We start from the raw sequence: 13,212 nt of genomic DNA on the forward strand, positions 1-13,212 counted from the left end.
ATTAATATTTTAAAGCATACGTGTCTGGGTTTGTACACGCAATTGGCCATGTAAGCGTTTTTAACGCTGTTAGGGGTTAAGTAGTGACGGAGACACAGTTCATGTGGGTTTGGGTATATTCACCGCGAAAAATAAAGATTGGGTGTAAAAGTGGAACAACGTATAAGCATTGTGTATTTTCGCCGGTAAAAACCCTAGTAATTAATCAATAAAATATTTTAATTAATTTGTAAAAATAATTTAAATGGTGAAATTCTCGCTAAACTATTACACTTGTCTTGTTTTACCCCTATATATTTTTGTGTTACAAAAATACCCTCCCACGTTACCTATTTGCAAACATGGTCACTCTATTAAATATATCTTTAGTTTATTTATTTATTTATATATATTTATAAGGGATGACTGAAACACCCTCACATATTTTAGTTAAAACCATATCTGAGGTGTTACGTTTTAAAACTATATCATAATTTCTTACTGCGGAAGTCTGAACATTTTTTTTTTAATCTTGAAAACTTATTTCACATTATTTATATTAAACATAAAGTGTGTCTCAAACATATTATACATAAGTATTAAATAACCCAATTTATTTTCAAAACATAACTTCACACTTTATTACAAATATCACATTGATAAACTGAAATAACCCACAAAGGTCGATATATTCATATGCACAAATCAGGGTCAGGACCATGCTTCAGTTCTCCTCATGTCATTCACACATTTCTTTCTCTACCTGCAACACAAGACAACTGTGAGCCTAAAGCTCAGTAAGCAAAGTAATGCATGCAATGCTAATGATTATCCAATATCAATGGACATACACAACTTCTTTTTAAATTTTGGGCCCCTTAATATTGTGCACACTGTTTGAATTGGTCAATGCCTGCAGGGCTTGTTACACATATAATATAAAATCCCATGGGTTCTCCTCCGACTAGCCATCACCACAGTAGGGCACATTAAAAACCTTATTCCATCGTTGTCCCGTCGGGCTCAAGAGTTAAGGCGGTCACACACTGTGGTGTCAATACATATAACAATAACTCATATGGAGGAGAAATAAAAACGGAAACATGGCAAACAATATAATTGGTTTACTAAAACCTAGCCCAAATTATTGGGCAGCCACTATAAGCCTACTATAGGCCTCCGTTTACACTTATTAACACTTTCATTTGCCTTTTCAAAACAGTGGCACTGAACTTAAACTTCTTATTACAACTTTCTTTTATGTTGCACAAAACTTGCAAATGCATCATATAATTAATCATCATAATATCATGCATGGTCTTATATCATATAATAATTTACCATATCACTATTATGTCATGCATACAAATTTATGATGAAGTGTCAATGTATGTTAATACCACTTACTCACAAAATATTCATATAATGCATACTTTCACATAACATGTAATTCTTGTGTTGCAGTTGAGTACTTTACTTACCTTCTGTCCAAAATATAATTCACCGTGTAACAAGTGGTGTCTTAGGTATTGATGTGCTTATCCTGACAATGGCATGGATTTCTCATCATAATGATGGCAGTAATACATTGAACTCTCATTTAAAAATACCCATAAAACTTCATATCAAATTTCATACCCAAAACATGCCTAAAATGCCTTAAACCACCTAGATCGAGCATTAGATTTATCTTAGACATTTGGGGAAATTTTGACAGAGTTTCCCCTTAATTTTAGCTATCCTCAAATATCAAAATCAACAAATAATCAACATCAAATAACCTGCCATAAACATATATCCCAAATACCAACATGATTCATCATAAAGTTATCATATACCGATTTTGATCAAATTCAAATCTCTTAGATCATCACCCAAATTAAATGAGTCTCCACATCTATTCAAACATTTATAAATATATATACTCTCTTATAAACTCAATCAAATAACCAAAAATCAGTTTGTACTCCAAGAACCCCAAAAACCTCATAAAACACAAAATTTCACTTACCGAGCAACTTTTCGGCGAAAACAATCTCTTCTAGCTTTTCTAAACCTCAAACCACTTGGAAACCACCAAGAAATATCTTAACAAGAGATAAAACACCATAGATAAGCTCTCAGCAAAATTAAAAAACATAGTTTAACTTCCAAGTACAATAACTTACCATAAAAAGGTTAGAACTAAGCTTAATCCACTTCTTTGGCTTTGATTTCACTTGGATCTCTTTAGAATTTCTTCAAACCAGCCAAGAAATGGTTTTTGGTTTTATTTTATCTCTATTTTTCAGAGTAATGGTCGTGCAAAGTGATAAGGTTGATGAAAATTCTTTATTTTCAATGATTTAGCCTTATTGTATCAAAATTTGACACCTTTCATCTCATCATTTCACCTTTTGACTTATGAAAACCTTATCACTTCAATAATTTCGACTCAATCATCTGCTAGGCCTATTATCCTTATGTGTAAAACACTCACACCAAACCTTAGATCCATATGACTTCATACCCAATAGTTATGCTTACCCGATCGAGCGTAGCGCACTTATGCTAAGCTCGTTTTGACTTTGCATCAATACCACTGATTATGTATACCTCCCATCAAGAATTGATTTAATGGTTCTAAAACCATTTTTACATCATCAATGAGACCTTAATCATACCTCGATTACATTTGGTAAATCCATAAATACTCAATTTTACACCGAAATACTAGTAATCGACATTGTACTATTTTTCACTACTTAACCTATTTTGCCTTCTATATCTCACTTTCATCACTTAATTCCATGCCTTGACCATATTTTTCATACTTTCTTATATCTTGAGCACATCAAACATCCATAAAAGACAACTCAAATGCCACAAAGTTAATAATATTGAGCATACATATAGACATCGCATACACAACTTTTATACTTATACATGAAAACACTTATAAGAATATGCATATGCTCAAATTATACATATTGTATGATATGTAATGCAATGCAATCATGTAATTATTGACTATATTATATCAAAATAATGTGGGTGCTACAATGACCGTGGTATGTCATTAAGTTTTTTTTTTTTTTTTTTTTTTCGCTGATGAGTAATTCTAATTTTTTTTTATATCACGATAGATATTCTAGTTATGGGGCTTCCTACAAATTTTTAAGAAATTCTAAATAATTTATAAGAGAAGACTGTGGTAGGTCTCCACCTATTGGTAGGTCTTTTTTTTATTTTGGTACATGGATAAATTATAACCCCAATTTTTTTTGTATGACGGTGAATATTATAGATATAGAAGACTTCCCATAATTTTTTAAGAAATTATGGATAATTTAGGGTGTAAATCAAAATTTCAAACACCATGTTGCACAATATTTTGGTTTTTTATATATATATATATATGTATGTGTAATAAGTTGTTTGAATCTCGATTTCGACATTCTAAATTATTCAAAATTTCTTAAAAATTTATAAAAAGTCTCATGTAATTACAATATACACCGTGATATTAAAAGAAAAATTACAACTAATCTATTTGCCAAAAAAAAACAGAAAAATGAACTACCAATAGGTCTTTTTTCAGTCTGTTTTACAGGGTATCTGTAACAGTATTTTTCTATATATATAATATAGTATTATAGTACATCATACTTTGAGTTTATCTCATTTTCTGTAATATATTTTACAAATATAGTATTTTCTACCTTTAATAATTCTAGAAAAAATTGTTAATTGTGGACTGTGGTTTTGTAATAAAAAACAGAGGTAAGACTAAATAGTTGTAATAGTTAAGGAAAATTTATAATTTGTTCTAAATTAATTAAAGAATGAAAAAAGAAGAATATATATTCTATAAAATAAATTACTTTTTGGTGTAATATTTAGTATTAATGGTTAGAAGTACAATAGTGAAATAATGCGGAATTAATCTACACCAAGTTGTTGTAAAATTAAAACTGCATCAAACTAATATTTATGGTGGAAGATGGCAACTCTTAAAATGCTTGTATATATTTTTAAGTGATGGATTGGAGATGTACTAGAAAAAATTGACATACGAAAGATTAAGATGCACAAACACTATAAAAAACTTAGAAAATAAATATTAAGATGATGCTACTAGCTTTATTTGTTCTAATTAAAAACACAACACATTTTTATATATCATAATAAAAATGTTTCATTTTAATTTAGGTAGCATCATATATTAAAAAAAACAACTTTATAACAGCCCTTTCATCATTAAATATAGAGAATGATACAACTTAAGTACATATTAAAATTTAAGAAGAGTCAAAAGGCCAGAACAACAACAAAAGCACACGAACACTGTGCCTATATACTACACACACATATATATATATATATATAAATTGCCATGTTACACTACACTTATTTATATATATATAAGCTTATGACACATCCTCTTGAACCAACATAACATGACAACATGTATATATATATAAATATATATATTAAACTTAGTGATGAACTGTCAAACTCTTCCTATTTTCCCATGGAACGCCAGCATTATCTCCGCCACCACGTCCACCCCCAGAACCAGAACCATAGCCGCTTCCAAATCCAAAGCCACTACTTTCGCCTCCACTACTACCACCTTCGCCTCCACCTCCTCCTCCGCCGCCGCCGCTGCCAGTTCCACAGCCACTGCCAGAGCCAAAGCCAGATCCACCGTCAGGTCCACTACTGCTTTCACCACCACCTCCACCACCACCACTGCCTCCGCTGCCAGACCCTTCGCCAGAACCATAACCATAGCCAGAGCTGCCCGCACCAGTACTATTTCCGCCACCACCGCCGCCGCCACCTCCACCAGCCGGAGGCGCGTCCTGAGTGGGCGATGGTATTGGCTGAGGGACTTGAGAGCGGACGCAGAAGGCGAAGCTGATCAGAAGTAAGAAAGTTGAAGAAACTAGTATTGTATAATAAGCCATATCAATGTCTTACTGGGGTTGGTATTCTCTATGCATTGCCATGTAATGTATATATATATATATATAGATATATATCACCAGAAAAACACCGGACCACAAAATCCTGCAAAAATTATGACGGCATAGGACTGTTTGTATTAGTATAGGAACTAGTATACTTTTACTTTACCGTTTTTTTTTAAAAAAAAGTTTGAACGTATGAGCTAGTTTTATCTGATTATTATATATATACAACGAAAATATCAGTTTCTTCTCCAGTACGCTGTACAAATTTCATCGCTAACAATCAGGTGAAAATAAAATTTCAAATATAATATATCATTTTCGGGTGCTATCGATCACTCTTTATGATTCTCTGAACTCATTGCAATACTAATGATCCAAAAATTAATATTATAATTGAAAATATTTTAACTAAAATTAAGATTAAGATACTATTTTGATCGCACATTCGAGAAAAAGAAGGGTTAAAATAATATTTTCTCTTATATAAAGCTGAGTGTTTCAAGTGTTGCAAAAGATAATATATATATATAGTGAAGATTGACAGTTAACTTTGCAAAGATATTAGATGACTAGAGATGCATGATATTTGCAAAGAAAAAGCTTAAATTGTGCCCTACAAGTTAACTTTTTGGTTATTGAATTTTTTTTACACCGACAATACATTATTTTGTGATATGTGGCTAACACATTACCTTTTTTTCGTTTATAGTCTTTATATAAAATAACTAAAATTAAAATATAATTTTAAAAGTAAAATGATTTTGCTTAAATTTAAAAACCTAAAATAAAAATAAATAAATAAATAGTTGCAAAATAAAACGGAGATTTGTGTTCAATACTTTCATCATCAAACCCAGGTAGGTTTGATTAAATACACTACCACTTATAATACATGTGGGAATATCGTATTTCAGGAGGATCATTGTGATACCTGAGACTTTTCAGATCAAAAGAAAAAAAATATAAAGTATTAAGTTTATAATAAATGACCTGACAAAAAAAAAGTTTATAATAATTAATGGACCTACACTTAAATAAATTAATTTTCTTTTCTTTTTCTTCTTCCTCCCCGACAGTCACTCTCTTCATTCTCAAAGAATCATTCCTCTCTGATACCAAGTGTTGGCTCTGAGAAGTTGATGTTACTTTCATTCTAACTAAAAATATAATTCCAATCAAAACAAATACTTATGCGTAGGGGTGCACACGGGTCGGATTTTCGGATTTCGGGTGCATTGGGTTCGAGTTTTGCGGGTTTTTAATGAAGAAAAATAGTACTGAAACTAATCCGAAAAATTCGGGTTTTTGTGGGATTTCGGGTTGGGCTAGGCCTATTGGGTTTTGGGCCGAAAAGCTAAATTTTGCAAAAAGACCATTTTTTTACATTTTTGTTCAAAAATACCATTTTTTTCTTCTTCAGATTTCGGGTTTGATTTCTGGTTGGGCTGGGACTATTGATTTTGGGCCAAAAAGCCAAATTTTATAAAAATACCATTTTTTTACACTTTTTTTCAAAAATACCATTTTTTCTGGATTTCGGATTTGAACCCAAACCCGAGCTTAAAAAATTTAAAACTCGAAACCGACCCGACTTTTGTTAGGTTCGGGTCGGATTTAACCCGAATCCGATGGGTTATCCCAAAAAACGGGGTTTTGGGTTGCGGGTTTTTCGGGTCAAATGTTCACCCCTACTTATGCTAATAAAATATATTATAAAATATATTAGAGTGTCTCATATATCTAATAGATATATGAGGATATCAATCCACTTTTAGGATCATAATAAGTTACTCATTGATAATTGCCTTTTGTATTGAAATTGCTAGTGAGAGGAGGAGGAAGGCATTATCGAATAATATTGGGAAAAGAGTGGCTATTTTGGTGTAAAAAAATGATAAAGTATTAATATATTTGTAATTATTTCTATAAACTTGTACTGAGACGTGTCCTTTTTTCTCTAAGAGGTTTAGGCTGATTTGAATTATATCTGCATATTTTTTAAATAAATAACAAAAAAGCCAAACTTGCATCTTTGCTGGGATCTTAACGAAGAAGATTGAAAAACAAAAGGTAATAATCTAGAAATTCAAATGACGTGGTACGTAGAAATTCTTAGAGTTACAAAAATCATCACGAGAAGTTCTCGTGATGTGTATCATTTTTATTTTAATATACTGAATACACATAACAAAGAATAGTTTTCTATCAAACAAATTTTTTTAAATTGTAGATTTATTATTATATTTTCTTAAAATCATCTTTGCTTGCCTAGTAATTACGTACAGAATTTTATATTTTCTTTAGATATTTGTTTCACAAAAACACAGCTAGCTTAGCATTTAAAGAATTTGCCAGCTAATATTTTTTCCATTTATTCTTTAAAAAAAAGAGGTTGTGGAAATATAACAATTGAAAATTTGAAAATCCAGAAAGCATGGATTTTGTTTTTAAACTGTGTTTGATACCTTAACTAAAACACTGTTTTTTGTTTTTAAAAGCTAAAGTTATTTTTTGAAAACAAGTGTAGGTATTTGACATTGTTTTCAAAAAACAATTTTTAAAAACAAAATTACAAAAAACAGTAAATTTTGAGAACAACAAAAAGTTATTTTTTGCTGTTCTCAAATTTTCTTTCCTTACTTTCTCATTTCTTATTTTTCATCATTTTTTCTTTCAAATTATTTTATTTCATTATTTATTACAAAATTTCAAAATATTTTTCTCTTTATAAATATATTTGTTAATTTTTTATTTAAAATTTTAAAAAAATAAAACTAAAAAATTATTTTTAAAAAACATTAACCAAAAACACTTCTTATTTTTTTAAAACGTTCTTTATTCTCATTTCCCATAATACAATTTTGAAAAGAAAAAAAATACATAAGAAAGGCTTTTTGTAATTACGTACCAAACAAACATTTATATATATATATGCTCTGATTCGGGTCACGGACTAAATATATACGTTGCTAATATCAATCTTTGGCAGTCAACAAATATCTGGTCGTCGTCCACGTGCATCAATGCATGCATGCAACGAATCTATTTATATTGGCCTTTAAGAGAAGAAAACATCACATAAATTAATCATGAACTGATAATATTGATATCTCTCGATCGAAACATTTTCACTACTATTGGTTATTGTAAATCAAATATGAAGGGATTCTCTTCTGCTTTCAGCTTCTTCGTATTCCTGCTACCATTAATGTCAGCCACGTTATTGTCCTTCGACAAAAATGGCGCCTGCCTTTGCATGAAATTGGCTGACAATGGTAATAATAATAAATATTATTACCTTTTCAATATTCGTAGAAAGTTGATTGATTGTGATCCAGAAAATGGTAATGATCAAGGAGAAGGAAATAATGGCGATGTCGAAGATGGAGATAGCGGCAGTGGCAGTGGAGGTGGAGGTGGAGGTGGAGGTGGCGGAGGAGGTGGCAATGCAGGTGGATACGGCGAAGGCTTCGGCTATGGTGGTGGTGGTGGTAGCATAGGAGGAGGAGGAGGAGGAAGAGGTGGTGGCAAAGGTGGCGGTGGTGGAGGGGGTGGCGGTGGCGGTGGTGGCCGGTAGGGCTTGAAGGAAGTAGTCATGATGTTATTGTATAATTGCATGCCTCCCAATGTATTGAAAAATTTGGTGTATTTCTTCTTTCAATAATATGTGTTCCTATTTCCTATCCTAGCTATCTCAGTTCGATCAAATGCATGTAACTTTATTTGAAGATCAACATTATCAATTTTAGTTGCTATTTTAGTTTTCTCACTTTTGCCAGACCTCCGAGTCACAATATATATATTAAGAAAAAAAAAAGTTAACAAACAATTTGTGTAAATATATATATATATATACACACACATATGTATGGATGATCTGGTAATAAGAACTTGAAACATATATAGATTAAAATAGTAGTAGCTGTAGCTGGCTTGATAATATATATTATAGCCGTATACTTCATTAGAAACAAAAAAAAATATTTTCCCACACTCTTATTAACTCAAGACTCAAAGTTATACAGGTTTATATATATATATATATTTTAGGAGAGATAATTGGTCCAATTTAATTTCGGGTCCACATAATAAGAGGTATTGGACACTTTAAAATATCAAATGGAAAAACATAAAGTGTTGGTTGCAGAAGCCGTACAGATGGTATCCATGCAAAAGGGATTCTGGGATAGGTGATCATCAGTTCTGGTTGTTCATTAATATTATTAACACACAGCATATGCATCCGTAAGAATAATTAAGGTTGATCAAATCTACCAACAATTCACTAACATATTTTTTTACTCAATTGTAACTAAATAGTAAAGTTTTTAAGTAATTTTTCTAGAGGTGAAAGTTCAATAAGTAGTGATTTATTAAGTAGTTTTTTTTTTCAGTAAAAATTACATTTTACACTATTTTGGTGTAGCTGTTAATCACCCTTCTCTTAAAATTAACGAACTATTTATTGATTTTTATAAAATATAATTTTTACCAGTGTTACTATTTGGCACCTTAAGGTGCCCAACACCACATGAGGTGTCGCCTCATGATTGGTTAGCGATACCCCATAATCCTTATTAAATTCAAATAAGTGGGACCCGATATTGGATTGCACCAATAGCAGTATGTCACCTACTTGTGGTGTTGGGCACCAGTGGTACCCCTTAGTAATTCTCTAAAAGTTTACGCTAAGTTTTTGCCACTTATTAATTGCTTGGAATATTCAGAAGGGCAACTTGTGTAAACCAGTGACAACCCCTTTGGCTACATTTCTTTGCCAACAACCTCTACTATGTGCTCTATAAAGAGTGTTGTTATTTAGCACCTTAAGGTGTCCAATACCGTATGAGATAACACTTCATGATTGGTTAATGATACTTTATAATACTTAAATAAGTAGTACTTGGATTACATCAATAACGATATATCAACTTCTTGTGGTGTTGGGTACTATAATAATGCCCCGATTCAGTGATTTTTAAACATTGGAGAATAGTAAGAAAATATGAGGTTTATATAGATAGATCATCATGAGATGGTAGATATAAATGAGCTTTTCAAGATTTTTGTTTTTGAATTTGTTGCAATATACAAGCAGATTATTTTTTATTCATTCCTTTTTAATTAGTGGAAACATTATAGTAAAAGTGGATTAGAATCAACAAATAATAATCTGAGGTTCAAGCATAATTAGCATGGCCGGATATATATTATATATTATTTATATATATAGTTTGTTAACAACATTTATGTGTTTTATTGTTGTCATTTACCATATTATAAAAACCTAAAAGTGATAATTATATATTTTTGAACTACCGGCCCTCTATCGATGTTAGTTTTCACCAATAATTATTATACTCAATTTATAGGGCTGCAAATGTGATGGAGCTTCCAAAATTAACTTGAAATACAAGAACCACTGTCGAAGAGAAAAAAGATGATAAACTTAACGAGAAATAATTAAGCCAAAGTACTCATTAATATAAAATAACAATTATTAATTAATTAAAAAGGAAAAAGGAAAACATATATTGCTGATGATCATAGTACCACAATAATATTAGTTACTTCAAATTCAAAGGGGTACAAAACACTGAAAAACACATACACATTAACGTAGAAAAACAAACACACAAAGGTCCAAGGAACAACCCTAATAAGCCAGAAAGAAACCCTAGCTAATAATATCCATTACTCGATCAAGGATGCCAAATGCCACCGCCAGCTGGAGGAGCATCGCCAACACCACCACCAAGGGCCGGAGTTGCTCCACCAAGTCCGCCGAGTCCACCAGTAGTAGGCAGCCCACCTATGCCGCTAACACCTCCTATTCCACCAGCTCCACCAATCCCACCAAATTTGTTAATCGAGCCAGTACCACCAAGAGTTGGCAACGCACCGCCCATGCCGGCGTAGCCACCCATCGCGGCAAAGCCGCCGACTCCACCATAGACGAAGTTCTTCTTGTCACCGAGTCCCCCAGCACTGGGTGACTCCGCCTGATTGACCGGCGCATTTGCATGCAAAACGGTTTGGTGCTGATCATGATCTTGATGAGCAACTGGGTTGGTCATCGCGTCGGCATTAGTGTTGCTAGGAATGTCACGTGAGGCTGCACGTGATGAAACAAAGAGTACCAGGACAACAATGGCGAGCCCCTTGATCTCCATAGCCTATATAATATTGAAGTTGAGAGTTGGAGTGGTGATGAGATGAGAAAGATTTGCATGCATGGAAGAGGGTTATATAGAGGGTGTGATGTGTTGAGAAAGTGGGGGACAGTTGGGTGAGTAATAAATTAAAGCGTTTTGTATTAATAAAGAGAGCTTAATTGGGTTGTGCTGTGATTCTCGATAAGAGAAATTCTTTGAATTTTGGATCAGAGTTAGGTGGAATTGAATCATGATCAAGAGAAGTGTGGCATTTAATTTTAACCATGTTTGATGATGATCATCTTAAAATGATATGTCGTTTTAACGAAGTGCCAGCAAAATTGATCGATTGAGTTTGTGACTCGTGTTTATATACTTTCTGAGGATGACTCGATCTGCACATTAGTGGTATTAATGATTTACGAGAATATATATTTTTCGAGATTGTTCGGCAGAGACTAGCTAGCTGTATACAAAATTTTGATATTTATTAATTTGTGATTATCATGGGCTACGATCTCGAAAAATAATGTTTTAATGGTTTTAAGGGTTTTTTTTTTGTTAAATTCTACAATGTTTAGGGTGTTGACGCCGTTTTTCATCAACTTAGAAAAGAAGAGTAATTAAACTTTAAATATCAGAGGAAACAGATAATATAGACGCGATTTTTTACGTGGTTCAGCAGTTAAAATCTGCCTAGTCCACGAATCTGTATTAACTTCTTGGAATTCTCTGATGGCTTTCTGGAAGCAATTGTACAGAGTTTTCCCAGTATTCTTTTCTCCTTTTTTACAAATGAATCCTCCAACTCTATTTATAGAGTGATTTTCCAAATATCTTCCCACAAAATTCGGGTTGATATAATATAAATCAATTAAAATAAATGTCATTAAATGCATTAATTGGTACGTACGCGGTTATATCCCATGATATTTGGGATTAGTAACAGATTACATCAAATCCCTTAAACGTAGGGATTTTACAACAATAAATATGTACACACACAGTTTACGAGCGTAGGCATTTGACTCATACGCCTTCGAGGTCGTTCACCCTCCGCGAGATTGTAACCTCGGTTCTCCTCTGTTGTCGACAAGTAATGTTGACAAAACCATCTTCTTCGAGCTCACAATACTCGAGCTCGAATCGCCTTGTCTGAGGACAGGAAATGAATCAGAAGATTTTATAAAAGTGTTGAACTATTGCCATTGTAACGCCCTGGTTACCCCAGAACAGTTACGGTGAATCGAAAATTTGACCCGTTACCCGAGTCTTTTGGTTAAAAGCGTGCTCTAAGTGTTATTAATAGGATAAGGTGGAAAACCAATAAAAAGGAAATGATATATTTTATTAAGTACACAAAACTGTACATGGGCCCATAAAAACATTTACAAGTTATCTACAACTCAAAATGGTCATTACTGTTTCAAATTTACAAACCCGCCGACCTAAGCGACAAAAATAGGGTAAACCCCCTAGTTCCTCCGATAACTTCTTGGCCGTGGTGGTCAAGTGGCCACATATGTACACAACACTGCCTAAGCTCTCCACTCAAGGCTGGGTGAGCTTTTCTTTTCCTTTACCTGCACCACATAGCACCCATGAGCCAATGCCCAGCAAGAAAACACAATATAGCATGATATAATATCAACAATGATCATAATAATCATTCAGGACTTTCAGTCTAAAATAGAGAAATGACAGTCGCAAAAGTCACTAAGGTGGGTTCCGTTCCCAATAGCCATGTGACGATAGGTCACCGGGGCTTTAGATAAGTGATCATTTCACTAGCTTAAACAGGTTAGGTGCATGATGACTGGTCACCAACATAACCTACCTCATGACCATAGAGTCATAACCATGGGATTCCGCTCCCTAGCCATGTGACAAACAGTCACTTAGACCTTAGGCCCTGGCTCTGAGTAACTAGTTTAGACTAGTCAAGTGCTTATAAGATTCATCGACCTTAGGGTCGGTCCAACATTAATGCCTTAGAGTCATTCAATGCTGATATCGATTAGATCTAATCTTCATTCGGCCCTACGTTCAGGACGCTTATGCCGTTTCTGACTCTTAGGTCAGTGATACGCGACCAGTACCGTCCCTGACAAATCAGTGCC

At 33.1% G+C, this 13,212-nt stretch overlaps 2 protein-coding genes and 1 long non-coding RNA gene across 3 annotated transcripts; all 3 read right to left on the bottom strand.

The window, feature by feature from the left end:
• Positions 1–524: 524 nt before the first annotated feature.
• Positions 525–2,282, bottom strand: LOC133816789 (uncharacterized). Its single transcript, XR_009885466.1, has 4 exons — positions 2,148–2,282; positions 1,991–2,066; positions 1,461–1,522; positions 525–742 (listed from the first exon to the last, which is right to left on the bottom strand). It is a non-coding gene; the product is annotated as an uncharacterized LOC133816789 (long non-coding RNA).
• Positions 2,283–4,457: 2,175 nt separating this feature from the next.
• LOC133815680 (putative glycine-rich cell wall structural protein 1) lies at positions 4,458–4,931 on the bottom strand. Its single transcript, XM_062248490.1, has one exon. The coding sequence runs from the start codon at positions 4,929–4,931 to the stop codon at positions 4,458–4,460; it is 474 nt and encodes a 157-aa protein (XP_062104474.1).
• Positions 4,932–10,639: 5,708 nt separating this feature from the next.
• LOC133815681 (uncharacterized) lies at positions 10,640–11,110 on the bottom strand. The gene has a single exon (XM_062248491.1). It carries the CDS (start codon positions 11,108–11,110, stop codon positions 10,640–10,642), a length of 471 nt encoding a protein of 156 aa, XP_062104475.1.
• Between the last annotated feature and the right edge of the window lie 2,102 nt (positions 11,111–13,212).

The sequence above is a fragment of the Humulus lupulus genome, chromosome 2, assembly GCF_963169125.1.
Source record: "Humulus lupulus chromosome 2, drHumLupu1.1, whole genome shotgun sequence".
NCBI classification, from domain to species: domain Eukaryota; kingdom Viridiplantae; phylum Streptophyta; class Magnoliopsida; order Rosales; family Cannabaceae; genus Humulus; species Humulus lupulus.

Excerpts from the sequence above, each read along its gene's own strand:
- LOC133815680 (XM_062248490.1), bottom strand. The coding sequence starts at position 4,931 with ATGGCTTATTATACAATACTAGTTTCTTCAACTTTCTTACTTCTGATC.
- LOC133815681 (XM_062248491.1), bottom strand. The coding sequence starts at position 11,110 with ATGGAGATCAAGGGGCTCGCCATTGTTGTCCTGGTACTCTTTGTTTCA.